The sequence below is a fragment of the Nesoenas mayeri genome, assembly GCF_963082525.1.
Source record: "Nesoenas mayeri genome assembly, chromosome: 11".
In the NCBI taxonomy this organism is placed as follows: domain Eukaryota; kingdom Metazoa; phylum Chordata; class Aves; order Columbiformes; family Columbidae; genus Nesoenas; species Nesoenas mayeri.
The window spans coordinates 20,049,369-20,066,648 of NC_137563.1; the positions used below are offsets into that span (position 1 = coordinate 20,049,369).

Below are 17,280 nucleotides of genomic sequence, written 5' to 3' on the forward strand. Positions count from 1 at the left end.
TGACAAGCCACACATTTTTAAAGAAATACATAAATTTTCAATCTTCAAGCTACTCATAGAAACCATCAACTCAACCTATAATCCGCTTTCCCTTCTTAATACACTGACATAGAGTAAGACTGCAGAATTACAAGAAATTAGATGCTAGCGACATGGTTAGTTCACTGAACGTGTTGTGATTTAAGGTTCAGTTTACCAATTCAATCCAGCTGCTTTGTATCCCCCGGGAACTGCAGTCAAGACAGGCCAGTGAATCTGGCTTTGCATTTAGTCATAATTCAACAAGGCACTTGATACCACCAGTACCTGTGAGGGATAATCAAAGGCCTTTATTATTATTATTATTATTATTATAAAAACACCATCACCTTCTCTTCTCCACTCCGTGCACCCACAATAACCAACAGCCCTTTAGCATGCAAATTAGGAATGATAAAGCTCCTCACATTAACAGAGCTCCATATATTAATCTCTAATATAACAGAAACAATCAGTTGATAACCCCTCACAGCCTCCTGCAGAAACAGGAATAGCCTGCTTATAGGCTAAACTTGGGAAAAAAGGGTTATTTAGGATGACATAAGATTTAAAATAAAGGGAAAAATATATTTCTTACAGACCATTGCTTATTTGAAGTTAAAAAGGACATGCTTGAAAATGTTATACCAAAGTAATATGGCTTGTGCATGATGAATGTGAAAGCGAAGATGAAGCTCCAAAGCACAGGCTCCATCTCTGCGATGGAGTCAGGAGCAATGGTGCCTACAGCGTAAGTTCCAGAGAGAACAAATGTAGGGCAGATTAAAATGCACATGTAGATCAGCTCTGGTATAGGCAGATACCTTCAGTTACTGTGAATGCTGGCTTTCTTCTTTTAGATTGATTTCCACAGTCAAATGGAAAGCTGGCAAAAACAGCATATAGAAACAACTGAAAAACGCTGCTTTACAAAATACCACTTCAGATTTTGGGCTGATAATGCTGTTACCATGAGCACAAGATATTCCAGTCGAGCTGAACCAGAAAAAGCCTTTAACTAGCTCTACCTAGAAGTCAGAATGTATTAGATCCTACTTTGGATACATTTGATGACTGGCTGCTCCTCCTTCCCTGTTCAGAAATCAACCTCTCCCGTACAAAAGCCTCAAATCTGAAATAAGAAAACCTCTATCCACATACCGTAGTGTTATCTTGCAGATCCTGCCTCCTTATTTTAGACCAGACCTACACTATTTCCGTGGGCTATGAAGAATGCTGTTTGTCTGTACTCAAAGACAACAAGTGGCAAGGTGAAGAACACTGCTTTACGCTCAACAGCACAACGGGGAAACCTCAGCAGTTCCAGTATGACATTAATTTCCTGTAGCTATGGTTTGGGTGTGTTTTCTTTCATCTGAACCTCAAAAAAGTTACAGAAAACCACAACACGGAAATGGTTACCAAATCACTGCAGATATCTAAGCCATTTGTGACCTCTTAGTATTTCAATATTTTTCAAAAACCATCATAACTTCAAATAAGGAGATGAGTAAAAAGAATCCATAGCAACAAAACTACAGAACCTAAAATTAAGGTTACAAAGACCTGAACTAGGCATAAGCAAACAACTACATGTGAAGATTAGGATAAATAAGCTATTTTACACTACAAACATAAGACAAGACATGCCACATTCTACAAAAGGAAGCAACGTGGGAAAATGATGAAGGAGGGCTGTCACACCCAATATTTGCAGTATACACTCTAACAGCTCTTAATAAAAATAGTGTGTCCAATGCAACGTATTTGCCTTGCAAATGAATAAGAAAATACTCCTCTAGTGTCAGACTATCCCTTTATCAGCATCTAACCAAGTCCAGATGCACTGCACTGTTACATTGGTTGGTAGAGGCAGGGGAAGTCTCCACACAAGGAGTTGCTTTGCCTGCCACGTATGCTTTCCATACATCTTCACCAGCATATCGGCACATCATACGGCATCTATGAGCTTTTCTTATGCTCTCCACCAGGTTTCAATTCTGTTTTCTCCTTACAAAATGTCATTATTGGTACAGGGCTGGTTTCGAAAGTCCTGGCCCCACAAAGCTACACCGCAGCTGTTAGTACGGGACAGATTCAAAGTGACACCTGAAATCATATGCTACACAAGGGAATCAGCACTAAATCAAGTTTTCTCGGACTTCTAGCAAGTAAGTGGATACTGCATTCAAAGAATTACCAGGCCACTACCCTCTTCTGAACGTGTAACCTACCTGGTAGTTTTAGAGCTCTTTTCCTCAAGGCTAAGTATTTTCAGGTGAAACTTGGAGCTTTATTCCCACTTTGGAATCAGTCAAGCAAATGAGATCTCAGCTTGGGGAAAAAACTAACAAAACCCAAACAGTAATTAAAGCTAAACTGAGAATTTATTACCAATCTAAAAACTCGCTTTTATGAGATACTTTATTAGCAAATTCATTTAAAAACAATAACACATTTTCTGACAAAATTTCCGTCTATAGATCTGAAGTCAATGTGCTATAATACATCATAATATTAAAGACTGGTATGGTGACAGAAGACACGCGATATATTTTGTTCCTAGTGCTTTTCCCATTTCAGTACTAAGCCAATCTCTACCCCCAGCAGAAAAAGCAGCCTCCCTTTCTCGTAGCACCGTTCCCATGTGCTCATGTCATCCTCTCCCTTCTGCTCATACAAGCGCTCCTGCAGATCAGGGAATGGATCCAACTCTCTCCATCCTCCGCGAACGCCTGTGAAAGCAAACGGCAGGGCAGACTACGCGGGTCCTCCTCCCCGCGCTGGCACCGCCAGCTCCAAACGCTGAAACTAAACACATCAAAACAGGATTAACATTTGGCATTGACTTCCTATCTGCTGTGTTTCATATCTGCCCAGACACATTTCCAATAGAAGATTCACAGACTGATAACAAAATACCTGGCTTTTCTGAAACGTGAGCACCGGGAGCCCAACATCAAAAATGCCAATTCCAGCTGCGCAGGAGCAGACTACAAACTGTTCAGCTGTCCTACCACGGCAAAAAATGCTCCTGGATGCAGTTTTTGATTACTACTACTTCCTTCCTTGCCTGTTTTCAAACAGGAACATTTGGCTTTATGCATTACTTTTGGAAATATTTCATCTTGTTAATACCCAGCCTTCCTCTCTATGTACGACACTGAACAGCTATTGGTTTCAAGCAATTACTCATTTTTTTAATCGACGTGACAGTAAAAATTCAGCAAGCAAGCCATACTCTGCTTCTCAACACACACTCAAGAGATTTTAAAAGTCATCACAGGCCTAATGACTTAAGTGACTTTTGGCAGCCTGTTCTACTTTTAGAAAGAATATCCAAACACCTCTATTTGTGTCTCTCCCTTTCTTGCTACAGTTACATTATAAGGTTTCAATGCATGAACTGCAGAGTGGTGTTAAAAAGGGATGTTCAGGTTCATTAACCAGAGAAGAAAACCGGGAAAGACGAAGCTTATACAGGACTGGACTCCATCCACCTCAGCACAAGTAGAAATAAGCTGCTGGACCATTACACTGAAACCTGGGAGCTAAAAACGCTGGAAGTTGCTCCTGAGGGCTCAAGTCAGAAGTAGCTGTTGGTGATATCAGTAATACAAAAGTGTCTCTGCCAAAAGTAAGAGAAATCAATGTATTTCTCATCATTTTGGCTCCAGCTTTTACATTCAAGACAACAGAGTAGGAAGTGCTGTGTTGCAGACATGAAAATATTGTGTTCACAGAGTCACACAACAACAAATCTGGATCTGCCATGGCTCAAAATGTCTTCGTAAAGAAAACACTAAATCAAGCAAAACTTTCAGAGTAAAAGACCCATTATTACCTGGCTGCAAACTACACGCAGAACATTAAACAGATGGAAGCTGCAGAGAAGTACAATGTCTCTTCGAAATGATATTAAGTCTAACTTAAATATTTTAATTGACAAGAAACATCACTTCAACCTATATTGGCACAAAGCTCCAACTCCAGAACACCACACACATACTGGCAGCACTGCATTATTCACCTGTAGGTCAACATCGACATCAGACACATGTCAAAAAAGCTAAAAGCACATCAGACAAGATAAATTTATCAAAAAGTATAATAATAATGGAAGACAAGTGTGCTGGCTACAGACACCTGCTTTGACCCACTGTCACACAACGTGACAGCTTCAAGACTCCTAAAAAAGACATCAAACAAAAACAAAGGGAAGATATTAAGAGCAAGGGCAGAAAGCTAGAATCAACAACTCAGAAGATGCCCATACTTCTAAGCCAAAAAGAAAGATTAAAACCGTAAGTAAGTTCAATAGAGCTATGCTGATCAAGCAGAAATACAACCCCACTGAAACCCAAATGGATATAAAGTCTATAGGTAACTAAAAAAACAGGAGAGATGAAGTGAAATTTTAAATGAGCAGGTGGCAGAAGTACAAAAACATGAGAATGACACGGGTTACAGGGTTTCATGGGACGGTTTTCCCATCACCACCAGGTAAAAACACACCAGATCTGAAGGGCTGAAACATCCAACGCAGCGATGGGAAGTGGCTCAGCTGCTTTCAAAAACTAACACATTTTATGAGCTTCTGCAGCAGATAAATGAAAAAAACAGCGAATATACGGTTTGGGGGTTTTTAATGCAATGTATGCAGAAAAATGCATTTTAAAGACAAAAAGCTCAAGAGAACACCTCTTACTGAATAGCTATGAAAGCTAGAATGCAAGAGGAATAAGAAGTGTAAAATATAAACCAGTGTCACAACAGAAATTACCAGCACCTTCCTAAAAATGCCATACTCAGTCCTGGCCGCTTCACCATAGCAAACTGAACCAGGAAAGTTCAAAGATATACATATATATATATATATATGTGGATAGGTATTTGGAGGCCAGTGGGTTCCCGAGTTGGCCAGCCCCTTCAGAACAGCACCTCTAGGGATTTGGTTGTGATTTTTTTCCTACTAAAATCTCTAATTGCTTCCAAGCATCCCACAACATCCAGAAGCAAGGAGAGGGGCGATGTTGTTTAGTCATGGTATTAAAAAAAATAAACTTTTTGCTTTGTAGTAATTTACTTCTTCCTCAGATTATTAAAGGGACATTAAATAGTTTCCGTTAAAATTAAACATGAACTCTCTTAACTTTCTACACACCTCAAACGTCTCATGGCTGTCATATATTACAGGGAATTACCCAAACTCCCAAGAAAGTTTCACGGCAGAACATTGCCAATTCCTTCAATCTCTTTGATAAGGACAGTTTTCATTAATAAAAATAAAAGTAAAAAAACACAGCAACACACACACCCCAACACAACCTGCACTATTTTAACTGATGCAAAAAGGATTCATCATGAATTGACAGCCTGTTCATTTTATAACATTAAGATACTCTATTCAGCATAAATACAAAATGGTAAAAACCCACTTAAAATTAAAGCATCTGAAATACCATCTTCCTAAAGAACTCTGCAACTATGCACATACAAATTGTGCTTATCTATTTCTATGGAATTAATCAGGATTACCACTTTCATCTTGGCAATTTAACTGGAGAACTAAATCAATAGCATCCAATCAGTCCAATATGAGTGTTGTTTCCACAGCACTGAGGCATTTTCTCCATTAAGAGCTGTTTTGCCGTTTTTAAAGATCAATAGGCTCAGAGCATTATATTTAACTACTCAGAGCACAGAGATGAGTTTCAGCGCAATAATGTGAATTTCTGGGGCAGCACCTCTCCACCCAGAACCCAACCTCCCTTCCACTGACTGGCATCTCAACACCAGTGCAGATTCCTTGGAGGAAACGAGCATTAATTAGTCCTTAACAAGAATTTCAGCTATACCCCCTCACACACAATGCCAAGTGCAACTCTGAAAATCCAGCATATATAAAAATACGGCATGTTTAGAAAAGGTAGCTATCAACATATTGGCACACGTTTTATACACAAAATTACTGCCATGCCAAACTAGTGATGGTACAAGAATTTGCTTTCAAACCCTCTATCATACTCAGGCTGAGGTTGCACAAGGGAAATGCCTTTATAGTTTGAAAGTAAAGGTTAAGAAACATACTGTATTGCTCCTCGTGTAGTTTTCTTAAACTCCCACTCCATTTCCATGCTCCTTCTCATCCTCCTCCTCTTGGCACCACAGCAAACTTGAGTTGGTGCCAACGTAGCTTTCAGATTTCTCTAAAAATCTTTGGTTGAAGATTAATGTCTTGTAAATCACTAGGATGTTTTACCATCAAGAATAACCAAATACTCTTGTATAAAGAAAAACCTACCACCATATATAATTTCTGTACTTAAACTGCACTGATAAGCTAGCGGGAGGTAACTAAGCCAAGTGTTTTGCTTTGGGGTTTGTTGGTTGGTTGGGTTTTGGTGTTTGTTTATTTTAAATATTACAAGTTTTGCTTGCTGTTTTTCACTGTGATAAGTATTAGGCACAGGTGTGCACACACACCTTACAATTTTTAAATTGGAACATTAGTTTATTAGGATACCTTCATAAGCAAGCCAAATCACTTTCTTAGATGACTAATAAAACAATTAAACACAGGTTGCAAAAGCCAGATGCAACTTAATCGCTTCTGTCCCAGGACAAGCGACAGCGCAGCACCCCAGCCCACTGAAAGGTGATTCATGGATTATTGAAACAATTGTTCACCCCCACAAGAAATATGCTCCAGCACCAACAGATCCTTTTGCTGTTGCCTATTTATACATGCAAATAAAATGAGTGGCACTGGTGAACACGTATCTCAGGAGCTATAGGCAATCAAACTGCTCTATCAGCTCCTACGCAACACGCAGAACACATGTACTGTATTTATATGAAACAGGAATATCAACTGGAGACCTGTGTTAAGTGACTTGGGATGTAACTGAGCCCCAAATATTTTCACTCTATTTTTAGCCTGTGATATATTTAGAAATAATCAAGAAGTGTGTACAAAACAGAAACAAATTCTGACCTTATGTTTCCAAGGAACCCAGCTGATCTATGCACCCATCTTCCTTAGCTTTCAATACCCCATACCCTAGACAGAGCATCCTATAGAGCAGCATATGCTGATCCCTGATCAACACGTTGCTAAAAACACCTGTTCAGTTCTGGGACTCTCGTGCAACTTTCATGCCACCAATTTCTAATTGCATTTGATTGTGAATTCCCAAAATGGCCAGCTTGTCCAACAACAAAATATACATGGATCACAAGGGCTTAGAGAAGAGCAGGAGGGAGACAGAACAAATTTCCAGCTTCTGAATAATCTAATTTGCAATCTTAATGCTGTATATAGGTTATCAGAACTCTTGTATTAAAAGTTAATGGTGACACCTACTTGAATTTTATTCTTAGTAATGCAATCCTGTATAGATCAAAGGTTTTCCATTAAACTCAATTCAGCTCCAAACAGTTACAAGAGGCAGGATTTAACTTCAATTGATGCTTCCTCCTTACTTTCTTTGTTTTATTCCCTTAGCTAAGTGAAATGTTGTCCTAATTCTAAAATCAGTAGCTCATTTTATCTTATTTGCAAATCAACCAAACAGACTAGGAAACACACTGTTTACAGATGCACAAATAAATGAAGTTATATAGGTTTTTTTCCCCAAGATAATTCAGCTACGCTCTTTTCTTCTGCAGAGAGCAATGACTGGCTATTTATAGAAGGGTTCAAATATCACTCAAACATACACAGCTACATACAATGAATACGAGCTTCCGAATCTCTAAGTCCTGCTCATTTGTGTCATCTTTAGCAACACCAAAAGGCCAGTTTGCTTTTTTAATTGTTTTTTTCATTAAAAAAACTACTGTTCTGGACACAACAAGCAGCACTTTAGTCTCAGTGCTAAACCTGGAACTAGACACAAGGTGTTTGTTCCTCTGCCTCCCCGGCCCTTCACGCCAACCTAACAAGGTTCCAATCTAACGAGGTTCTCCGGAGAGCATCAAGGAGACGAAGCTTCACGCAGAACAGGACAGAACGTAAGACGCTGTCATCCTCACATCTACAACACAAAGGGGAGAACTTTCACGCCTGGACCCAATTGCCTCCCCTTCAGGCAGGGAGGGACTTGAAGGTTTCTCTCCTCCCACCAAATATATACATGGAGCATCATTTCTTTCAGAAAAAAAAACCAGTAATAATTAGGTGGAAAACAGTGGGAATTAAGATCAAGTATGTCATCCTCATTGAGACAAAGAATTCAGGAAGCCTATTCCTTCTCATTTACTCACTCCCTCTAAATAACTGGTACAAACATAGAGTAACTCCAGCTCCTGGTCCTTAACGGGGATGACACAGGACAGTACCCACCGATGTGGCACAAAAACACTTCCCACAAAAGAGAACAAAGCCAGGATCCACCAGAACTTCCAAAATTCCCACACCTTTACTCCTATAATCCCACTCCAAACAGCTTTAATGAAGGTTTTATTTTGCATGTTTCAGCACATCACTCCCCCTTTGCTAACTGAGCTCACATATTTGCCTTCTAACTGATAAAACTTCACCTATGAATCTGATTTCCTCAAACCACAAAAGATTTAACACAGCAAAGAGTGACCAACACAACAGTAACTACACTGAGCTGTCAGTAGAGCAGTAAATACTGGAAAAGAATCATCACGTGGCAAGACTTTACACATCAAAAAAGTAACTTATCTGTGACACATACTCTGAAGATTTTTGACTCCATGTATGATATTTATCAAACAGAAAAAAAAAATCTGCTTCAGACCTGGAATCTGCAAAGCTTGTAGTGTGTAAGAGAATAAATATATCCCCTGTCAACAGGAGTCAGCACACACGGTTACATCAGTAGGTTGTGAGATGAGAGCTACCACGGACATTGCTGCCTAATGGCATTTGCAATAGGATAATTACACCATTTAATACCAGCCTAACCATTCTTACTTTTACAAGTTGCTAAAAACAATTCATTTAGCCAGCAGTTTTTTGCCAAATTCCACTTGCACAGAGCTTTCTTTTAAAATGTCAGGATTTGATCTACACGGGAATATTTAAAAAAAAATCCCAGCATCCAACGTTCAAAAGCAGATTTTTCTTCAAGGTTTCTAGTAGCTGTCTGCTGACGAGGAGGGGAAGGGAAAAAATAAAGTTCTTTAAAACAAAATATTTTGCAAAATAAGCATTACTGCAAAACTAGAGAGCCTTCTACAGTATCGCCTTTTACAAGGGCATTTTTTTAGACGGGCTTCTCATACGCGCACCGCACTTCATCTGGATGAGATTACGCTTTTCGTGGGCTATAAAAAAAAGCAGGATTCAATAATGGATCATTAAAGGCAACAATGGCAAGAGGTGTGAGAACTACAGCGGCTGAACCGCCGCCAGCTCGCTCGTTTCTGAGCTATTGCGGCAGTTTCCAGGCAAGTTCCCCTCTCTCCACAGGTTGCCCGCTCGCCTCCTCTCCGGTAACGTGCCCTGCCCGGTCCCGGGGAGCCCAGCCCGGGCCGGTTGGTGTCCCGACGCACCTCAGGTGCGCGGGGGACCCCGCGCAGGTGACTCGCTGTGGCGCTCACGGGGGATCCAGGTGTTTGTGTTTTTCCGTGCGCAGGTGCGCAGTGGCCTCTGCTGGCGCCCGCACGGTCCGAGCGGAGCGGACCCGCCGCTCCCCGCCCGCAGCGCCCCCGCGCAGCCCCCGCCCCTCCCGCACGCCCACCCCGCGCCCCCCGGCTCTCGCCCGGCTCCTTACCTGTGAGGAGGCTCTGGGAGCCGCTCCGAGCGGCGGCCCCGGCCGGGTCCGGCTGCCCGAGGAGAAGGGCGATCCAGAGGGAGCCGAGGAGCCGCCGGGCTCTCCCCGCCGCCATCTCTCCGCTCCCCGCGCCCGGCAGCCGGGCACCCAGCGCCAGCCCCTCCCCCGAGGGGGGCTCCTCCTGCCTCCCCCGCTCCTCCGCACCCCGAGGAGGCGGCCCACAGAGCGGCCGGCGAGGCGGGAGCGCGGGCGGGAGCAGCCGGTCACTCCATGGCGGGCCGGTCCCGGCTCCCGCACACGGAGCCTGAGGGGCGCCCGCCGCGCGCTCCTCCTCCCGCCGCCCCCGCCCCGCGCGCACACACCACACACACGCGCACCCGCCCCCCCTCTCCCGTGCGCATGCGCCCGCGCGCTCCGCTCCCGGGGAGACGGCGGCGCACGCGCTCCCTCCCGCCGCCGACCCCCGTGCCAGGTGTGCGCGCGCCCGGGCGGCCGCCCGCCACTGCGCCTGCGCGAGCGCGGGGCGGGACGGGACGGGACGGGACGGGACCGGACGGGACCGCACGGGACGGGACGGGACGGGACGGGACGGGCGGCCGCTCAGTCAGTGCCAGTGTCCCCTCAATTAGTGCCAGTGTCCCCTCAGCCGGCACCGCTGTCTCCTCAGTCAGTGCCAGTGTCCCCTCAGCCAGTGCTACTGTCCCCTCAGCCGGCACTGCTGTCTCCTCAGTCCGTGCCACTGTCCCCTCAGCCGGCACTGCTGGCACTCGCTGTCCCCTCAGTCAGCACCACTGTCCCTTCAGTCGGCATCATTGTCCCCTCGGTCGGCATCACTGTCCACCCAGCCGGTACCGCCGCCCCTCAGTCGGTATCACTGTCCCCTCAGTCGGTATCACTGTCCCCTCAGCCGGTGTCACTGTCCCCTCAGTCGGCACCACTGTCCACCCAGCCGGTACCGCCGTCCCTCAGTCGGTACCACTGTCCCCTCAGTCGGTACCACTCTCCCCTCGGTCGGCACCACTGTCCCCTCGGTCGGTACCGCTGTCAGTCGGCACTGCTGTCCCCTCAGTGAGTGCCGCTGTCCCCTCAGCCCACACGGCGCCCCCGGCCCGCGGAGGCGGCCCCGGGCTGCGGGCCGCGCCCCGCGCCTCACTCGTCGCTCCTGCCGAGAGGCGCAGCGATGACGCGCCCGCCTTTCGGTGAAACCAACGTTTCTTTCCCCGTCTCTCAGCCCAAACAGCGCGGCTGCAAAACCCGCCCGTGTCACCGTGCGGAGACGTGCGAAACACCCTGAATTATAACGCGCAAATCTGGTTTATCCTTGCAAATTCAGCGAGCCAAGCAAGGAGGCGTCGGGTGCGCGTTGCTGGGAACCGGCGAGAGGGAAAAAATACATCTCACACTGATCTTGTAAAAATAACTTGCAGAAACTTGTTTTCTTGTGCGGGGAAGATCTCTGCTGCTCAGTTTGGGATGCTGGCTTTCGTAAACAAGCATGTTTCTCAACAAACCAAAGGATAAATAAATGGGAAGACCAAACATACTTTGAAAAGGCAAATGAAATGTGTTTCCATCCTCCTGGGGGTAATTAATTTTATGCAGCATTTGCCATTCAAATCCAAATCATTTGAATGCTGCATCGTTACCAGCCGGTTTTAGTCTATCCCATATCCCTCCAAAGGACACAACAACAGCTATAAATATACATTCCTCCTCCACTCATCACATGGAGTGTACCCTTATATTTTTTTCCATTTCAGCTTGTTGCCCACTAAATTGTGTTTTTACAATGTGCATGCTATCCTTGCTCATTTTATTATTGACTAATTGAATCCTCTCTTTCAGCACATAAATTATGTAGTACCGGGGCTCAAGAAGTGGCAACCGTGAGATAACCGTACCCCTGGGGCACTGCAAGACGCGGAACACGGGTACATCCCCCCAGAATGTGCGTTTGTATTGCACAACGATTTAAAATTAGTTTAAAATCCAGAAAGAAACACGTTTTTGCACCGGTAGCCACACTCCTGCTGAGGTAGCAAGGACTAATTCCAGGCAAGTTCGCCCGACAACCTCCCCACATGTGGCCAGGGTGTCCCTCTCAAAGCAGGCACCTCAATATTCTCCTGCACTTATCCCTGATCCGGCAGGATTTGCAGATTTAGAGGCTTTTCAACAACACATTTTGCTGAGCACCCAAACGCGGGTGTGAATTTGGCTGTACATAGAGATGCAGAGATGTGCACGATTAATTAATCGTTGCTGTGACTACAAAGCATCAGCTAATAGCGGTGTCTGAAGTGCTTTTCATTGTGAAACTTGCTTCATTATTTTATAATTTTGTTTCTGTCAGGAAACAGGGGTTTTGTCCTCCACTCAAAATATCCGGGAGCACTTTCACAATGAGGAATAATTACCTCCTCAGAAGGATGTTTGGGTTTCTCTCCGTTACGCTTGCCGAGTTACGCGGATATCTGATATGCCAGGAGGATTACCAGCAAGGAACTGTAATTTATACTGAAAATGGAAGCACTGATTAAAAGGCAGGACTGGTAGTAGAACCCCTATTAAAGCTGGTTAGCAATTCCCATCCTAAAATCCTACCTTCAGCCACTTTTAATAGTCCCAGACGAACCGCTGTGCTGAAATTTAAGCATCTTAAGTTCATACCTCAGGTTAAATTATAAACATTTCTTCTTTCCTTCCTTCTGTCAGGGATCTCTGAGCCTGCAAACGAGAACGGGCGCTTTCTTGGACCATGCCAAGTGTGAAGGTAGGAAGAGCAAGTGGAGAACCTGTCCTTCCAGTCCTCTCGGAGCAGGAAACTCTGGTGATGAGAACTGAACCAGGACAAGAACTGGACCAGGGACAAGAACTGGATAAAACAAAGCCCACAAAGAAGAGTCTGGAAGCCAGCGTGTTGGGAGAAGGCTTGAAAACAGACTGGGAACAGGGAGAAAACTGCCAGGAGGACGTGCAACCCAGGAGGACCAGCACAAGACCAGTACAAGACCAGTACAAGACCAGTACGTTACCTGGCTAAGGGCTGAAGGAAAATTTGGTGGGCAAAAAGGATCAGAGGGGAGAGGGGGAGCGGGCAAGGGAGGAGGACACACAACCCCAAGGGGAAGAGGGAATTCGCTAGAGACAGGGATGGAGATGTGGGAACGACGGAGGCTGAGGGAGGCAGAGCAGAAAGGTGAGGATTTAGTAACGGGAATGAAAACCAACTGGAAAACTGTCACATCACGACTGGCAGCAAGTATCTGAAATACACTTGGAACGTACCTCGTCCCCTTCGAGTGCTGGACGGCATGCAAACTATTACATTCCTCTTTTTAGGGTAAGTTTCCACGTTGTTGACAGCCTGCCTTGATGTCAACACAGAATTAAATTGCTGGCGTTTTTCTATGTTAGCTCTAAACGGAAGAGAAATAGCCTTCTATTAAAACAACAGTAGTTAGGCTGCAAAGTAAAACACTCCTGAGTTATGAAATACCAGAACAAAGGGTGCCAGGGCAAAAGGATAAGCCTGGCTCAGACGCTGAACCAAGGTCAAGGAACCAAGGTAAGTGCCGAAACAACTTCCACTTAATTTACTACAAAAATGAAGATCTAGGGACTTCATGTACCTTGCAAGAAACAGCGGGGAAAGGCCGCCTGGCGCTGTGGCCGAGGGGGCGACGGCTGCTCCGGCGAGGGGTGCAAAGCACAGCACTCAGAACAGAGACAGATATCCAAAATTAAAAGACGGGTTTTACTATTCTGTTTGTATGCCGAAGTTCCTCATCTGTAAAATAGGGTAATACCAGTTCTCGCAACCGTGTTGAGAAAATGAATTAGAGTTTGTGAAGCACTTGGATACCATAGTGATGAGTACTGTGGAAAAGCCCAGGAGGAAATGAATAAATCTGTCTTCAGAACAATATTTGAATAGTGTGCAGTAAATAAAGCACGGGCCACATACTGAACAGCAAGGAGAAAATAAAATTATTACTTAGTGAGCACAGTCTATTTTGTACAGTGAGTCAAGCCGGGAACCTGTCGAAAGAACAGCATGTGATCTAATTACAATTAAATAGTGTATCATAATGCAAATGCACAAAAGGGACAAATTACAGTTGCATAGGCCACCTTACTGTCGGCATTGCTGACCTTTTAAACTCTTGAATTAAAAACAAAACACCTTTAGGCTGCAAATGTGTCACATACGTGTATAAATTCTTCCCTCACCCTTTAATATTTGGAGACAATATATTTGCCTCAGCCACCCCTACACAGCTGAGTGCAAAAGGTGTTTTTCTCCTCCTGGAGATATCTCAGCATTCCAGCCCAGATTTAATGCTGTCATTCAGCCATTGACACTGTACACTTTAAAATTCAACATTTACCTTCTTTGGGAGTCTGTGCATGATCATCAGAGACAGACAATATTCTCCAGAGAGCGATCCACAGGAGGACCTTCATTTCATCAGTGATTAAAATTTTGTCTTTTTGCTCGAGGTGCTTCGGATTTCAAACCAGCTTGCTGGATTTTTTGCTGCAGAAGCAAGGTTATGGCACAATGACAACTCCACTGATCCTTTGGGACTCCTCCGTCCCCGGGCTAGGACTGAGCCTTCCTGACTCCTGCTGAGATTTGGAGCCGCTTCAGAGCTGCTGCAAGTCACTCTGGGTTATCTGTGGCCCGCAAAAAGGGTGTTAAAATTAGGATCCGCCTGCTCAGCGGCACTCCGGTTGTGTCTATTTTTCTGATCGTGGTTTATCGCTCAGCAGGATGTGAGGTGACACTGAAGCGTTACACCAATTTATTGTTATCTAGAGAATTTCCCGTTACTGGGCATCCTCTAACAGCTCAATAAGACAATCCGGGGCTAAGACGGGACAAATAAAGACCTGGATTATTAAGACACAGCCATGAGATACCTTCAATTTAATCTGCTGCGCTGCCTCCCTTGTGTATGAGGCATCAGCTACATCCCCAGACTTCTGGCAGCGATGACCTCTGTGACCATTCCTCCGCACCAATGCCTGCACCACGGTGCCCAGCGAGGTACGCTGTCTTTCGTCACTCACTACGTACTAGATTGGTTTTTTTTCCCAATTTTTCATATTTATTGCTCACAGATGCGGTTTTACAAACTGCTTGGAGGTTAAAAAGTCGTCCTCCTGACTTGGCAGAGCAAATTCTAGGTTAGCGGGCCGTTTGCCAGCAACTCTCTAACCTCAGCCCATATTTATGTCATTCCTGATGTCAACAGCTGAACAATTCCAACTCCTCGCTGGAGACAGACCTTCCAATAAGGAAGGTGAGTTCCCTGGGAAGTTTGAGGGGAAGACGGACGGAGCCCCTTTGTGTGAGTCAGTGTTCACCTGAGTGAAACAGGAGCAGAGCAGTTGGTGTGAAATGCTTTTAAAGGCTTCACCTGCTGAGTGGAGGGAGCTCTCAAGCTCTAATTCAATGTTTGTTTATTTAGGGATTTCAGATGCAGATAGAGGGAACCCAGAGTCCAAAATGCAGGGTTTACAATCCACACTTTAAAGAATAATTTCTTTTTTATGGGAATGTGCATAATGATGTGGGATGTGGCGCTCTGGGCATTCAGGAGAGAAATCCAGGTAACCCTCACAGGGAAAGGGGGATGGCACTGCAGTCAGTGGGAGTTTTGCCATCCACGTCACCAGAGTGAGATTTCATCTCCAAAGCCTGTCATGGGATGACACCGTGCCACAGGCATTCCCTGTGTCATCGGCGACACTTAGCTTGGTATTTTTCTTTCTGTTTTGGTACTTGTCCCGTAGTCTTTGTTCTCAGGTGAGATCAGAACTGGAGACTGAAAACTGAGCCTCCATCCTTCTTCCCCACTGGCAATGCCCTCACTTCACCAGCGTCCCACTGAGCTATTGTATTAATAACTCATTTTTGGACTGTGCGTACCCACTAAGAGACGGGACAGATGGTCCAGGGCCTCTCGCACAAACAGGATCAGCCTCCGCCGCTGCTTAAAAACCACAGAAGCCAGACAGGATTGCAAGTGTTATTTATCCCAAAGCATTTCCAACAATCCCACAAGAATGTTAATTACTGACACCAACAATCTTGTTCTCATATAATGGGAGTGCCTAAAGGTCTTACCTGAGGTTGGGACCTATTGTATGAGACACAGTAGGGATCACACAATAAAAGCAAGTCCTTTCCTGGAGAGGTTATGGTCTAGAGGGGAGCTGGAAGGAAAGCAGAACTGGGGAAAGGTGTCCAAAGTCACCAAGGTTGCGCAGCAGGTCCACAACTCACGTCTCCGGAGTCCTAGTGCTTCAGTGCTATGTAAACACTCCCACATTTTCTCCTGGTGTCTGTGCCAGCGAAGGCAGGGAAGTGAGACTGCAGTCTGAGAGCAATTCAAAACAGAGAGGAAAGACTGGAGAGGAGAAAGGCTCAAAACAAAAGGAAGAGAATTGATACTTAGCATATAAAAACAGTCGTCTGCCTCTGGGCTTGAGAAATCAAAGAAACAATCTTAGACCAGCAAGAGAGGATGCCTGGAAAATACACAGCCCATTGCTCCCGGTGATCTCAGCGCACTTTGCAGATATTAATTAAGTCTCATGCATAAAACTTAAGATACATTTGACTGCTAAGTCAACACCTGCAGCTCCCACAGGCTCCTGTGCTGCTGGCACTCGGTCAGGGCTGCCAGCTCAGACTGCTCTCGCTGCTTCAACTCAATAACCAGCTAAAATGATTCCACGACACCCTGTTTGAAAATAGTGGCATAACTATCCCCTCCACATTTTAAATGGCAGACACTGGAGGCACAGAGAACTTTTAGAACCTTGTGACAGAATAGTAAATATGAACAAAATTACCTTAGCCCACTAATTTAACAGTTTAAAAACAGTGGCACCCATCATTAATATGATGTAGTGAAGATGATGATCTGCAGAAACGAGAAGGAATACTGCCGTTAGACAATACAGAGTCCTGTTTGCTGTAATGAGCAACTACCTTGTTCATACACTCCTCAGGCCACTCTGTAAAATGAGAGTTTTGGGTCTGCTCCTCATCGCCCTTTCAAATGCTGTGAAGGAATTTCCTATAAATGCAACAGATTTTTCATGGAAGAAATATCGGACTGCTTCATTTTTACCATGTCGTCTGAAAAGGAGACAAGCACAAACAGTTGTAAATTGGACTTTTCAGCACAGTTCTTCACGTTTGTGCAGCGGGTACTTTGAAGACCTCACTGTGCAGTTTCAGATGGACATTTATCTCTGCGTAAAAGCGCAGAGACCTAATCGGACTCTATCCAGTAAGTTGAATATCTTGTTACCAATGCCATGAACAAACAGATCCAAGACCTCGTTTAGACACAGTGTAAACTCCCCAAGCTCATAAGGTGCCACTGAAGGACTTGTCTTCTGCCAGTGATCTCCCACCAGGTGATCACGGTGTCTGTCAAAGCACCTTCATGCTGCCAAAGCCCGGACGTGCCCTCGGCTTTGCCGCTGTAGG

General features: G+C 44.8%; 1 protein-coding gene across 1 annotated transcript in view; it reads right to left on the bottom strand.

Moving 5' to 3' along the window:
• NEO1 (neogenin 1) overlaps positions 1–9,882 on the bottom strand; it is a gene marked incomplete at its 5' end in the record, with an annotated part of 156,458 nt that extends 146,576 nt beyond the window's left edge. Inside the window, one exon of the mRNA XM_080351601.1 lies at positions 9,768–9,882. Within this exon, the coding sequence (XP_080207727.1) occupies positions 9,768–9,882 (115 nt within the window). The remainder of the gene's footprint in view (positions 1–9,767) is intronic.
• Positions 9,883–17,280: the final 7,398 nt, after the last annotated feature.